Source organism: Nesoenas mayeri (genome assembly GCF_963082525.1).
Source record: "Nesoenas mayeri genome assembly, chromosome: 28".
NCBI lineage: Eukaryota > Metazoa > Chordata > Aves > Columbiformes > Columbidae > Nesoenas > Nesoenas mayeri.
The window spans coordinates 144,226-157,762 of record NC_137558.1 but is presented as its reverse complement, the minus strand read 5'-3'; the positions used below and the strand labels follow the sequence as shown (position 1 = coordinate 157,762).

At 68.2% G+C, this 13,537-nt stretch overlaps 4 protein-coding genes across 5 annotated transcripts; 2 read left to right on the top strand and 2 right to left on the bottom strand.

Moving 5' to 3' along the window:
* The first annotated feature begins 1,928 nt into the window (after positions 1-1,928).
* BLOC1S1 (biogenesis of lysosomal organelles complex 1 subunit 1) lies at positions 1,929-3,727 on the top strand. The gene is made up of 4 exons (XM_080360411.1): positions 1,929-2,019; positions 2,285-2,357; positions 3,110-3,242; positions 3,449-3,727. Exons 1-4 carry the CDS (start codon positions 1,959-1,961, stop codon positions 3,557-3,559), a joined length of 378 nt encoding a protein of 125 aa, XP_080216537.1. The 5' UTR covers positions 1,929-1,958; the 3' UTR covers positions 3,560-3,727.
* Positions 3,728-5,121: 1,394 nt separating this feature from the next.
* Positions 5,122-6,808, top strand: RDH5 (retinol dehydrogenase 5; the record flags this gene model as incomplete). Its single annotated transcript, XM_080360699.1, has 4 exons — positions 5,122-5,434; positions 5,792-6,050; positions 6,125-6,288; positions 6,585-6,808. 4 exons carry the CDS (start codon positions 5,122-5,124, stop codon positions 6,806-6,808), a joined length of 960 nt encoding a protein of 319 aa, XP_080216825.1.
* A 452-nt stretch (positions 6,809-7,260) lies between these two features.
* On the bottom strand, positions 7,261-10,167 carry CD63 (CD63 molecule). Of its 2 annotated transcripts, XM_080360486.1 has the most exons (8): positions 10,117-10,167; positions 9,895-9,968; positions 8,378-8,566; positions 8,219-8,293; positions 8,049-8,144; positions 7,814-7,957; positions 7,649-7,732; positions 7,261-7,517 (listed from the first exon to the last, which is right to left on the bottom strand). In XM_080360486.1, exons 2-8 carry the CDS (start codon positions 9,958-9,960, stop codon positions 7,452-7,454), a joined length of 720 nt encoding a protein of 239 aa, XP_080216612.1. In that variant the 5' UTR covers positions 9,961-9,968; positions 10,117-10,167; the 3' UTR covers positions 7,261-7,451. The 2 variants fall into 2 exon arrangements, with proteins under 2 accessions (XP_080216612.1, XP_080216613.1); XM_080360487.1 differs by lacking the exon at positions 10,117-10,167 and having other exon boundaries at positions 9,895-10,093.
* A 596-nt stretch (positions 10,168-10,763) lies between these two features.
* Positions 10,764-12,257, bottom strand: INPP1 (inositol polyphosphate-1-phosphatase; the record flags this gene model as incomplete). Its single annotated transcript, XM_080360709.1, has 5 exons — positions 12,048-12,257; positions 11,913-11,973; positions 11,634-11,834; positions 11,379-11,553; positions 10,764-11,256 (listed from the first exon to the last, which is right to left on the bottom strand). The coding sequence occupies exons 1-5, from the start codon at positions 12,249-12,251 to the stop codon at positions 10,764-10,766; spliced, it is 1,134 nt and encodes a 377-aa protein (XP_080216835.1). The 5' UTR covers positions 12,252-12,257.
* Between the last annotated feature and the right edge of the window lie 1,280 nt (positions 12,258-13,537).

Genomic DNA, 13,537 nt, shown 5'->3' with positions numbered 1-13,537 from the left:
GGGCTGGGGGAGGGGGGAGGCGCACCCGCTGCACCACATAGCACAGGGCGTGGGAACCAGCACCCCCCTGCACTGTGGGTGCACCCATCACCCCACACTGCACCCCACAGTGCAGCGTGCTTCACCCCATATCGCACCCCACATCGGGCACTGCACCCCATATCGTGGTGTCCTGCACCCCACATCACAGTGCATGGCACCCAGCACCCCATTTTGCACCCCACGCTGCACCACCCCCATACTGCAGCTCCTGGCACCTCCAGCAACACCCCAAAACTTCAATACCCCAACACCCCACCCCTGCAGTGATACCCAGTGATACCTGCAGTGACGCCCCAAAACCCCCACAGTGACACCCCCCGGGACAGTTTCCCACCCCAGAGGCTCCTCAGCTCATGGCGACACGATGGGGTGATAGTGGGGGGACAAGGACAGCAGGGCTGAGTCCCGGGGGAACACGTGGGGGGCAGGAAAGGGGGGGCCCGTCATATTTTCCACCCCGCTGGTTATTTTTAACCGCTCTCCAAAGCCCTCTGGAGAAACTCGGGAGCTGGGGGGGGGAGGAGGGCGTGTGAACCAGCTCCTGCCCCCCAAACTCCTCCTCCTCCTCCTGCACTGGGGGGAACAAGGTCAAGGCCAGGAGGGTCTGTGACCCCCCTCAGTTTACCCCTCACCCCCTGTCCTGGCAGCCACCCAGCCCTCCCCATGCTCACCCCCTTTTTCCCTCTTTCTCAGCCCAAAATCCCCACGTGGGAAAGGGCCAAGTGACAGACACGGGGCCGGGTCTCCAGGGGGGGGCGGGCTCAGCCTCCGGCCACCCCCCCAGCTCCATCACATCCCCCAGGGAAGTGGACAGCAGTGGGATGAAGAGAAAAAAAGGTGGTTTGCCTAAAAATAAACCCAGAATTTGGGGCCTGGTGCTGCCCCTCGGCAGAGGGGACCCCAGGAAATCTGATCAGGTTCAGCACAGGGAGCGCTTTTCTCTCCCCGGCACCACCTATGAAGGGTTTTAATGGCTGGGGGGGTGGGAAATGGGGGGCTCTGGAGCTGAAAACTCCTTGTTGGGCGAATTCTCTTTGCTCCAAACCCCTGCGCTCCCACCACCCACACCCTGCGCCCCCGCCCCGCAGGGGATCACCCCAAAGCTCCCCAGCTGAGAAGCAGCTTCATTCCAGCTGAAGGAAGGGCAGGAACTGGGATTTTGGGAGCGGCGCCTCGTCCCTGCGAACACCAGAAAGCCCTCAAACACACCCAAACCCGGCAGCTGCCGCACCCCCGGCGCGCCCGGCGCCCCCGCGCCCTCGTTATCCCGGCGCGCTCATGAGCGAGCGATGGAGACGCCGGAATCGGCCGCTCCGCGCCGCCGGAGCAGCGCCGGGGCGGCCACTTCCACCCGCTTTATTTGCTTCCGCGCACGTTTCGCGCGCCGGTACCGGCGCCACAGCCGAAGGTCCCCGGGGCGCAGGTGGCGACGAAGGGACCGCGGCAGGACCTGCGGGGAGAACCGCGCCGGGACGGAAGCACCGAGCGGATGAACCTGGTGCTCCCGCCGCCCCGAGCGGGCAGCGCACCCAGACCCAGGGACCCTACAGCCCCCACACACCCCTACAGACCTCCATCGAGCTTCAGGAGGCCCCCAGGGCTACTAGCTCAGCCCCTACGGCCCCCAGCGGGACTCCACAGCCCACCCAGCCTGGCCCCTATGGCCCCCTGGCACCTATAGCACTCACCCAGGCTCTTATAGACACCTATAGAGCCCTACCCGGGCCCCCACAGCCACCCGGGGCCGCCAGCTCAGCCCCTACGGACCACCCGGGTCCCTGTACCCGCCAGCTCAGCCCCTACAGCCCCGTTGTTATGGCCCCTTATAGCCCCTATAGGCACCGGGAGGCGGGGCGAGTCACGCGGCGCGGTCACGTGGCGAGGGAGGGGCGGTCACGCGGCGGTCACGTGCCGCCATGCTGTCCCGGCTGCTGAAGGAGCACCAGGCCCGACAGAGCGAGCGGCGGGAGCTGCAGGGTGAGCCCGCCCCCCAGTCCCCATGGCAACCGGCCCTCCCATTGGCGGCAGGAGCTGCCACTCACCGCGGGCGCGCTTTTCATTGGTCAGCGGCGCTGTCCGCCAAGGCGGAAGTGGGGGGGACAGTCGCGGCGTGGTGCCGAGGTGGAGTGTGATGTCACCGTCCCACACGCTGACGTCACGCAGCGCCCCGCTGGCGTGGGGGGGGAGCAGGGCGGATTTGGGGGGTCCCGCCGGCCCCTCACGGCCGCGTCCCCCCGCGCAGAGCGGCGGCGCAGGGAGGCGATCGCGGCCGCCACCCGCCTCACCGAGGCCCTGGTCGATCACCTCAACGTGGGGTGAGGCCCGGAGCCCCCAAAACACCCCCAATTCCCCTTCCGAGGCCCCCCAAACCCCTTCGGACCCCCCCCGAACCCACAGGCCCCTTCCCCCAAAACCTCCTAGCTGGGGGGCCGCCCCCAAACCCTCTCCAGGGAGCCCCTCCAGCTGGAGACCCTCTGAACCGCCTCCCCAGCCCCTTTTTACTGCTGGAAGCCCCGGTGACGGACCCTCCCCGCCCCCCGCAAGCCCCAAACAGGACCCCTCCTGAGCCCCATCCAGGGACCCCCTCTGAACCCCATCCAGGGACCCCTCCTGAGCCCCATCCAGGGACCCCCTCTGAACCCCATCCAGGGACCCCTCCTGAGCCCCATCCAGGGACCCCTTTCCCCTGCAAAACCCCATCCAGGGACCCCTCCTGAGCCCCAAACAGGACCTCTCCTGAGCCCCATCCAGGGACCTCTCCTGAGCCCCATCCAGGGACCCCTTTCCCCTGCAAAACCCCATCCAGGGACCCCTCCTGAGCCCCATCCAGGGACCTCTCCTGAGCCCCATCCAGGGACCCCTTTCCCCTGCAAAACCCCATCCAGGGACCCCTCCTGAGCCCCATCCAGGGACCCCTTTCCCCTGCAAAACCCCAGCCTGGGCCCCACCTCAACTCCTTGGGCCCCTCTCCACCCCCCCCAACCCCCCCACCCTGGAGTCATTAGGGCGGGACCCCACGCCCCCGTTTTGCGTTCCCGTGTGCCCCCCTGCGTGTGTCCCCCCCCAGGGTGGCCCAGGCCTATGTAAACCAGCGGAAACTGGACCAGGAGGTGAAGACGCTGCAGGTGCAGGCGGCCCAGTTCGCCAAGCAGACAGGGCAGTGGATCACCATGGTGGAGAACTTCAACCAGGCGCTCAAGGTGGGGGTCCCGTGTGCCCCCCTCAATAAGCACCGGCAGGGGGGCCCCCCCGCAGCCCTGGCTGCAATTTCCCTCTGGGACACACAGAGAAGCAGCCCCGTGGGTACCCAGGGTGTCCCAGACACCCATGGGATGCTGGAGAGGAGTGGGTAGGGAGGTGGGACCCCCCCCCCAAAAATCCTGCTGACAACCCCCCGTCCTGGCAGGAGATCGGTGACGTGGAGAACTGGGCGCGCAGTATTGAGATGGACATGCGGACCATCGCCACCGCCCTGGAGTACGTCTACAAGGGGCATCTCCAGCCCTCCTGCTCCTGAGACCGCCTCCAGCCCTCCAGGACCCCTTGGCAGATAAACCCCCCCATGGCTGCAGCGCCACAGCAGCCCCTGGCCCCTCAGGACCCCCTGCCCCGGCGCTGCTGAGGGGGCAGAATGAAGCAGAATAAAGCGGTTGTGCAAAGCAGGGGCCCCCTGGGCTGCCCCCCCTAAGCCTCCTCATCCTCTTTAGCGCTTACCCCGGCTCTGAGGCCCCTTTTTCTCCTGGACAAAGGGACCGTTCTGGGCTGGGAGGGCTCTAATCCCCCTGGGGGGGGGAAGTTCAGCTTCCCCCAGCTCCCTGGGGAGGGGATAAGGGGGGTTCTGCGTGCCCTGGGGGGGAGGGCTTTCCCTCCGTCAGGGGCTCCTCCATGATGAAGGACCCCCAACAGGGCGAGGGGTATCCCAGGGACACCCCTCCCTGGTCTGGCTGTGGCCCCCCCGCCAGGATTTGGCCAGGCGTGACCTTTGGCAGCGGCTCTGCCCCGGCGCAGGGGGAGGAGTGGCCGCGGCCCCCCCGGCGCATTCAGCCTCCACCGCCACAGCCGCTGGACCCTCTGCCCTGTGAAGGTACCCGGGGAGGGTTTTGGGGGTGGGGGGGATGCCCCTCTACACCCCCAGCCTACTGGGGGGATGCAGCAGCCCCTACTGGGGTGCGGTGAGATGAGTTTGTTGGGTCTCGTGCACGTCGGGCAGGGGGCGACTGCTTGTCCCATGTCCCGCTCCTGTCCTGGCCCAGGGGACTTTGGGGTGTCCCCATATGGCCCCCTCAGGGTGGGGAGAAGTGGGGGCTGCTGCCCCTTTTTGTGTGTGTGTGTGGGGTCAGTGTGGATCCCCCGTCCCACCTGCACAGGAGGGAGCGGGAGGTTTGTAACTGCACAGCTGGGAGCAAACGGGGGCCCTGACACCCCCAAAAAACACTGAGATGGGGGTGATATGCCACACCCCCTGTGGGCTTCCTTATCGGGAGGGACACGGGGGTCCGGACACAGTGGTGACAATAATGTCCGCACACGGGTCAGGGGCAGAGGGCACCCAGGGTTATCGCTGCCCGGGGCGGGAGGGACACAGGGTTAAGCCAGGGGCGCAGCAGCAGCTGGGACCCCCCGGTGCTGCCGTGCTGGGTCCCGGCCAAGCGCTGACGCACAGGCCCAGTTAATCCCAGCACGGCCGTGCTGGCCCGGGGCGGGGGGGTCAGTGGGAGGGGGAACAGGACCAGGGGGCACAAGGTCCCACCCTGGGGGGGATGATGTGGGGTGTTGCCCCCCACCACGGGGCAGGGACCCCTGCCCAGTGTCCCCCACGGCTCCAAGACCCACGTGGGACAAAGGTGGGGGTCAATCCTCAAATCTGCCTGTTTTCCCACCTTGGGGGGAGTCTGACCCCCATGGTGGTGGGCAGGATATTGGGGGAGCTCTGGCCCCCATAGAGTCCTGTATTTGGGGGGTCCCCTACACAGGGAGGGGCTGGTGATTCCCCCAAGAGCCTCGTTCAATTTGGGGGGTGTCACAAGGTGCCGTCACACCCCAAACCACCCGAGTACCCCCTCCCTTCAGGCCCCCAGCATGTGGCTGTACATCTTACTGGCTGCACTGGCGTGGGCGCTGGGCTGGCTGGTGCGGGACCGCCAGACCCTCCCCACGGTGACCGACAAGCACGTCTTCATCACGGGCTGCGACAGCGGCTTTGGCCACCTGCTGGCCCGCCGGCTGGCCCAACGGGGCTACCGGGTGCTGGCCGCCTGCCTGACCCCCGCAGGGGCTGAGGGGCTGCGGCGGGGCTGCCACGGCCACCTCCGCACCACCCTGCTCGATGTCACCCGGCCCGACAGCATCCGCCGGGCCGTGGAGTGGGTGCAGGGGGAGGTGGGGGAGAAAGGTGAAGGGGGGCAGGAGGGGAGGTGAGGGGGGATGGGAGGAGGGAGGGGGGGACATGGCAGGTTGGGGGGGAGCAAAGGGGGTGATGGAGGGGGTCCAAGGGGAGGGGGTGGCAGGAGGGGACCTGGGGAGGGGGATGTGGGGTCCCCATGGGGTCCTGGGGAGCGGGGGAGGTGGCACAAGATGGGATCTGGGGAGGGGGATGTGTGGTCCTAGGGGGTCAGGATAGGACCCAGGGGGTGGCTGGCGGGGTGGAAAATGTTGATGGGGCATCCCAGGGGAAGTGGGGGGACCTGGGGAGGTGCTGGGGAGGATGGGGTCTGGGTGGGACCAGGGACACCTCCCATGTCGCCTTCAGGCCTCTTTGGGCTGGTGAACAATGCGGGGGTGGCCAACCCCATCGGCCCCACGGAGTGGATGTCCCCCGAGGACTACCGAGGGGTGATGGCTGTCAATGCCTTCGGCGTCATCGAGGTGACGCTGGCGTTCCTGCCGCTGCTCAAGCGGGCGCGTGGCCGCGTGGTCAACACCTCCAGTGTCCTCGGTCGCCTCTCGGCCAACGGTGGTGGCTACTGCATCTCCAAATATTGCATTGAGGCCTTTTCTGACAGCCTGCGGTGGGTGCTGAACCCCCACCTCCAGCCACCCACAGCCCCCCCAAGCCCTGGCGCTGATAGGTGTCACCCTGCAGGAGGGACATGTACCACTTTGGTGTCAAGGTTAGCATCGTGGAGCCTGGGTTCTTCAAGACAGCCGTGACCAACCTGGAGAGCATTGAGGGGTCCCTGCGGCAGCTCTGGGAGCGCCTGCCCCCCGAGACGCGGCGCAGCTACGGCGAGGAGTTCTTCCAGCAGTGTGAGCAGGGGCGGTGCTGCCTCAGTTTACCCTGGGTGCCTGGACCCCCCTTCCCTTCCTGCACCTCCCAGACCTGAAGGTGCTGAGTGGGGGCACCCACTGCCTCAGTTTCCCCCACCTGCCGGCTGCCTGTCCCTGCCTGACACCCCATTCCCTGTCTGACCCCCCATTGCCTGCCTGAACCCCCCAGACCTCAAGGTACTGAGTGGGGGCATCCCCTGCCTCAGTTTCCCCTGCCCACTGGCTGCCTGTCCCTGCCTGACCCCCTCATTCCCTTCCTGCACCTGCCCTCCCAGACCTCAAGGTGCAGCGGCTGATCATGAACTTCATCTGCGACGGGGACCTGTGCAAGGTGACGAGCTGCATGGAGCACGCGCTGGGGGCGCGGCACCCCCGCACCCGCTATAGCGCCGGCTGGGACGCCAAACTGCTCTGGCTGCCCGCGTCCTACCTGCCTGCCTGCCTGGTGGACCTGGCGCTGGCCATCATCCTGCCCAAGCCGGCCCAACGCGTCCGCTAGGCCCCCCCTGTGCCCCCTCTGGAATGCTGGATCCCCACCCGGGGTGCTGGACCCACCCCCAAGCTGCCAATAAACCACCCGTGCCGTGAAAACCATCACCTGCTGTGCTGGTCCTGTGTCCCCACAGGGCCTGGAGACAGTTGGTGGCATTGCCAGGGCACATGGGACCCCCAGATCCCACTGAGGGATGCCAGTTTCCCCGAGGGGCTGCTGCCCCCCCGCCCAGGGCTGCTGGACTGCCCCAGGGCTGTAAGAACCCCCCGGGACTGCCAATAACACCCCGATACCGGTGCCATGCAAACCATCACCTGCTGTGCTCATCCCAGGTCCCCGCAGGGTTTGGGGACAGCTGGTGGCATTGCCATGGCACTCGGGACCCCCCACACCTCCGTGGGACCCCTTGTTTCGTCCACCCCCCAGCCCAGGGGGACACACAGCTCTACAGAAGCTTTTCTTTTTACTGTATTTCCAAAGTTGGGGACACCCCCCAGCCCCCACCTGTCAGGCACATGGGGAGGGTTCCGATGGCAGTGACCCCCCCCCGGCAGCGGTTTGGCACGTGGGGCCCTGCCCCGAGGAGCTGGCAGGGGGAACAGCCCCTGGTGCCCCCCGAGTTGGGGGGGGGCAGCGAGAGCCAGGGGGGCTACATGACCTCGTAGCCGCTGCGGATGCCCTTCATCAGGCAGCAGGCGAAGATGATGCCCAGGATCTGGGAAAACAGGGGACAGGGTGTGACCTCCACCCTGCACAGTGCCACCCCCCCCCCGCCCCGCGGGGGTCCAGCCCCACATTGGGAGTGTCCCAGCCCCACACTGGAGGGGTCGCAGCCCCTCATCCTACCTCAAAGAAGGCGATGCCCAGCGCTACAGCGGCCACGATGAGGATGTTCTTCTTCATCCAGGCTTCGATCTTTTGGAGGCAGCCCTGGGGGGCAGGGGGTAGAGGGGCTCAGGGGGGGGCAAACCCCCCCTGACCACGGCAGGGGGGACACGGGGGGGGTCTCACCTTCTCGTAGACGGTTTCAGGGGTGGGGTGGACGTTGCAGGATGTGGCATTGCTGTGGCAGCAGGACCGTGGCACCGTGTCATTGGCCCTGAACCTCTCAATGCTGGACCAGTCTGTGTAGTTGTTGGCTCCGCAGCACTGGAACTGCGGGGGGGCGGGGACACACACAACCCAGGGGGTCAGGGGAGGTGAACCCCACTGTCCCAGCCCCCCCTGGGCCCTCCCCATTACTCACATCCCTCTGGATCTCATCCACTGCCTCCGTCACCGGCTGGTCCTCCCCGTACTTGCGCATGGCGTCCCACAGCCCTTCCTCCAGTACCGAGCGCGCCTGGGGGGGCCGGGGGGTCAGGGGGGGTCTGTAGCACCCAAGGGGGTCTGAACCCCTTCCCCACACGTCCCCACCTTGTCCTTGAAGACGTATCCAGCAATGGCAGCGGCGACCTCCACCAGGAAGATGACGCTGAGCAGGACGGCGAACTGTGGGGGAACGTGGTGGGGGTCAGTGTGGGAGGATTAAAGGGGGGGGGGGGGGGTGGGATAATGGCGAGGGAGGGTGCTGACCGTGGTGACCATGCAGTAACTCTCCTTCCAGGCGCCACAGCAGCCGAAGAAAGAGATGAAGAAGATGACGATGCCCAGCACCAGGATGGCGACCGGGCTGCCGGCGGCCGAGGTGCTGCTGACGGCCAGTGCCTTATCCAGGGCCAGCTGCGCGTAGATGCCGATGGCCACCAGGGCCACCCCGCACACCTAGGGGGGCACAGGGGATTGGGGTGCAGCCCCTACCCTGTGGAGCTGCGATCCCCCCCCGGCTAGGGGGCACCCCCAGTTCAGCATCCTCGTGGAGACTGAGCAGTGCGGGAGTTCAGCCTCAAATTGGGGGTGACGGGGGTGGATCTTCTGGGGTTTGCCCCCCACAGTGATGTCCCCATGGTGGTGGGAGGGGGACCCTGGTCCTGCCCCCGCCCGCCCCAGTGTGGTGAGGGGGGGGCCAAACTGGTGGCCGCAGGAATGCTGAGAAGTTCAGGACATCTGGAATTCTGGCTGTGGTGAGAGGTCTCGGAGCGGGGGACATGGCGCCAGCCCCCCCCGCCCAGCCACGGGGTCTGAGGGCAGATCAGGGGGTGCCCAATCGGTGGCTGGGGGGCCCAAGCATATGCCGTCTCATGGGTCACCCGGGCACCGGCAGCCCCCCCTCCCCGGTACTGAGACAGGAGTGGGTCCATCCCACCCCCCTCACAAGTGAGACCCCCCTCCGCCCAGCCTCAGTTTCCCCGCAGCAGTGGGGACCCCCCTGTACCGTCCCTGTGCACTGGCCCTGTTTGCTCGCTGGGTGTGGGCAAACAGAGCCCGGCCCAGCCGCCTGCTGCACAAACACTCCAGCTGGGGGGGCTGGCACCGGTGTCCCTGCCATGTACCCCCCCGGCCCCTCCGGGGGTGACTCAGCTCAGCAGGATCAGGGACGAGTCATTCCTTGCGTGGGGGGGACGGGATGATGGCCGGGAAGGCACTCGCCCCCTGTCCCCCCCCGACACCCACACAGACCGTTGGGCTCCTTGTGCCTCTTGCTTCACCCCGACTTCCCCAAACCTGAGCCCTGCCCCATGGGGTGACCCCGGCTGTGGGGCACAGGAGGGGGGGGACACACGGCCACCCATGGGGTCCCCACCCTGACCTCAGGGCCTCGCCCCAGCCCAGTCTTGTTAACCCTGGAACCTACTGACAGTGGTGTGTAGCCACGACACTGCCTGGTGCCAGGCTTCTCCCCTCACCCCCCTGCACCCTCTGCAGCACCCCCAGGCAGCAGGAGCCCCCCCGCGTCCCCATGACCCCCAGTTCAAGGCCTGCGGGAGGGTCCGGGGGGTGTTCAAGGGATGTATGGGAACGGGAGCAGGCGGAGGGGAAAACACGGCGGGGGGACAACACAGAGGCGGAGGGGCTGCCCGCCGCAGGACTGGGGCGGGCTCATCCCCGGCGGGGCCGGCGAGGAACAGCCCGTTTGCCCTGGGCTGCCGGTCCCAGGGCCCCCCCCCAGTGGCCCCAGCTCCCCCTCCGACCTCCCCCAGCCCCACACTCACCCAGAAGATGAAGTTGAAGATAAAAACCAGGAACTTCACACATTTCATCCCGCCCTCCACCGCCATGGCCCGTCCTGCGGGAGCCGCCGTCTCGGTATCGGAACCGGCACCAGGCCCGCTCCCGCTCCCCCCGCCCGAACCCCGGCGTCCCGGTGCCGCTCCCGGTGCCGCTCCCGGTGCGCTCGCCGCCCAGAGCCGCCGCTCCCCCCCCCGGGGCCTCACCGGCGCCGCTGCTCCACCACCCGCTCCGTGCGCTACGGGATCATGTGATGGGGCCGGGACGAGTCAACAGGCGGCCCCGGGCCCGCCCCGAGCCCGCCCCGAGCCCGGCCCCGCCGCCGCCGCCCCGCCCGCCCCCTCCCGGGGCCGCACGGACACGCGGGGCGAGGGAGACGCTTTAATGGGGGACATGGGGGTGTCGCGCCGGGAGGTCATGGGACACAGAGATGACAGCCCGTCCCGCACCCCGGGGTCCCAGCTGTCCCGCAGTCCCTGTCACCCCCGACGTACTTGTCACCCCATACCCTGCACCCTGGGGTCTTTGTCACCCATACTCTGTACCCCAGGGTCCCAGTAACCCTATAACCTGCACCTCGAAGTCATGGGCACCCTGATCCCTGCCACCCTGTCCCAACCACCCCATACCCAGCAGCCTGAGGTCCTTGTCACCCCATACCCAGCACCCTGAGGTCCTTGTCACCCCATACCCTGAACTCCGGGGTCCTGGACATTCTGCGTCTGTTGGTCCCTGCCAGCCCATGCCGTGCCCCCACAATCCCAGCCCCCCCTGTTCGCAGTCTCCCCACACCCTTGCACCCCTGGGTCCCTGCCACCCCATGCCCTCACCCCAGGTCCCAGCCACCGGTGACTCAGAGCCCGGGCACAGTGGCCAGCGCGGCCAGCACAGCCTCCAGGTGCTGGGGGTGCACGTAGGCCACGAGCCCCCCCTGGTTTGCCCAGCGCTTGGCCCCTACCGCTCCCTCCACCGGGCGGTTGTACACCAGCTCGGGGAGGGGGCTGGTGTCCCCCGCCCTCCGTGCCTGCAGGGCCCCTGCCAGGGCCACCGCACCCCCGCCCAGGGCACGCAGGATGGCGTGGGGGGCACAGGCGTCCCAGGCGAAGGTGCTGCCCTCGGAGAGGACATAGGCATCCGCCAGCCCCAGGATGACACACAGCATCTTGTAGCCAGCACCGGCGGCGAAGCACAGGCGGTCACCGCACAGGGGACCCAGGGCCTCCCGCACTGGTCCCCCCTCCGCCCGGCTCAGCACCACGCAGGGCGTGGGGCGCGGCGGCGGGGGGTTCAGAGAGCTCAGCTGCGTGTCCCCATAGGCAACGCCCCAGTGGTATCTCCCCTGCCACCTGCAGGGATGAGGACACTGAGTGTGGGTGCTGCCAATGGGTCCCCAGGCTCTCCCCAGATCTGGAGACCAGGATCCATCTGCATCTCCCCCCCGACTCCGGTGCTCCCAGTGTGCCGGTACCTGTGGGTCAGGGGGTCCCGACGGTAGAAGGGCTCATTGATGATGCCCAGCACAGGACAGCCCGTCTGCCGGTCATAGGCCCCAATGAGCACTAGCGCCGAGCACAGCCCCGCCGGGGTGATACCGTCGATGGGGGCCACGTCCTCGCGCCCCCCGATGTACTCATTGGTGGAGTCTAAGGGTGCAGTTGAATTTGCTGGGGTTCAGTGAGTGACAGGGGGATACCCAACGTGCCCTCTCCCAGCACCCCCTCACCGATGGGGTCTATCCAGATGGCCAGGTCCTGGGGGGGGATGCTGAGCGCCACGCTGGCCAGCTCTGCATCCCCAAGCGTCACATCCCGGTGCACGGCAGCTGCCAGCAGCTCGGCAGCCTCTCGCTCGGGCTCCAGCACGGAGAGTAGCAGGGCCGCAGTGTCACCTGGCGTGTCACACACCCGCACCACCACTGTGTCCCCTGCCAGAAGCCCAGCCTCAGCTGTGACCCCCAGTGTGTGGGGGTCTCGGCTCCGCTGTTCCCACCCCCAGAACTCACCCTGCCTGTTCTTGAACTCATTTGACTCCTCCCCATGGATGTGGCCCTGCAGCTCGGGGAACTGGTGGGGACAGGGTGGCTCAGCCACAGCGCAGGGAGACATGGGGACACCCTGGGGATCCCCCCGCCCCCTACCTCCTTCCCCAGGTCGTGCTTGATGACCTCCTGGATTAGGACGTCCGCCAGCGTCTTGAAGTCCTGCAGGAACCTCCTGTTCTTGTCGGTGCCGCTTTTTTCAGCCACCAGCAGCTGGAAAAGCGGCTCCTCTGCGCGGCACAGCCGGGCGATGGTCCCCGCCTTCTCCGAGGCCCCCACCAGCGCCTGCAGCAGCCCTGCCATGGCCGGGCTGGGGGGAGACACGGTGCTCGGGGGCGGGGTACCGGCCGCCTCCGCTCTCCCAGTGTGGCCCCAAGGGCCATGCCCGTAATTACGGGGTGTGGGCAGAGCCCCGGGGTGGAGACCCAGCTAAAATTATCCCGCCTGCAAGTGGGGACGTGGATTTGAGGACGTGGGGACGTGGGTATGGGGATGTGAGGACGTGGGTATGGGGACGTGAGGACGTGGGGACGTGGCCAAGGACGCAGCCCCACTGCGGGGTTCCCGCGTGGGGGAGCCTGTCCCGCGTGAAGGAGGAAGCAGCCAGGACTGGGGGGACACACACACAGATCCCCACTGCCTCCTGCCCGAGACCTGTGAGGTGATGGGGCCCCGCACCCTCCCGCCGGGGACGGGACACCCGCAGTGATTCCCCGGGGCACCGGCGACCCCGTGCCCGTCCCCGGGGCCGCGCCACGTGGGGGCACTCCCGGGACTCCCCACCTGTGGCACGCTCACCCCGGGTCTCCCCCACCCTACGGAGGGGTCCTCACTCCCCCCGGCGGGCGGATTCCGTGGACCCGCCCTCCCCGCGGTGCCGTTACCGGGCCCGGTGCCGCTGACAGCTCGCGCGGGGCGGCCCGTAGGGCGGGGCCGGAGGGGACACGTCACGTCGCCGCCTTAACCCCCTCGGCCCCGGAGCCCGGAGTGCTGGGGGAACCCTGGAGTGCGGGCGGACCCAGGAGTCCGAGGGATCCCGGAGAGAGGGGGAGACACACCCGGTGTAGGGAGCCCGAGCACCGCCTCCCGCTTTCGCTTCTCGTCCCCGCGGCTTCCGCGGGGCGTCGGTGACACCGGAGCGCGGTGATGCCACCTCGGCGGGTAAACCCCCGCACCGCGACTCGACGGGGCCACCCCCCCGCTCCAGGACCTCCCGAGGCCCCCCAGGGCTGACTGTGCGGCGGTGCCGCTTCCGCGCCACGAGGTGGCGCCCTCGTCCCTGCGCTGCGCCTCGCTCTGGTTTTCCCGGCTCCGGTGTGGACGCGCTCGCTCCGGAGCTGCGCCGCGACGCCTCCTGGCGGAATGCGCTGGCTCCACGCTCCCGTCGCGCACCGGTGGGGTAACGGGACCGCTCCGCACCCCCCTGCCCTGCCACACGGGGAGCCCCCCGGTCCGGGACTCCCCACCACCTTCCCGCACCGGGCCGGGATCCCCGTCACCTCTCGCCGCACCGGGACCGGGGCCCTGAGCGGGGCCGGTGCAGCCCCGGTGCCCCGGGCGCGGCCGCACGTCCCTCTTGCCCTCTCCAT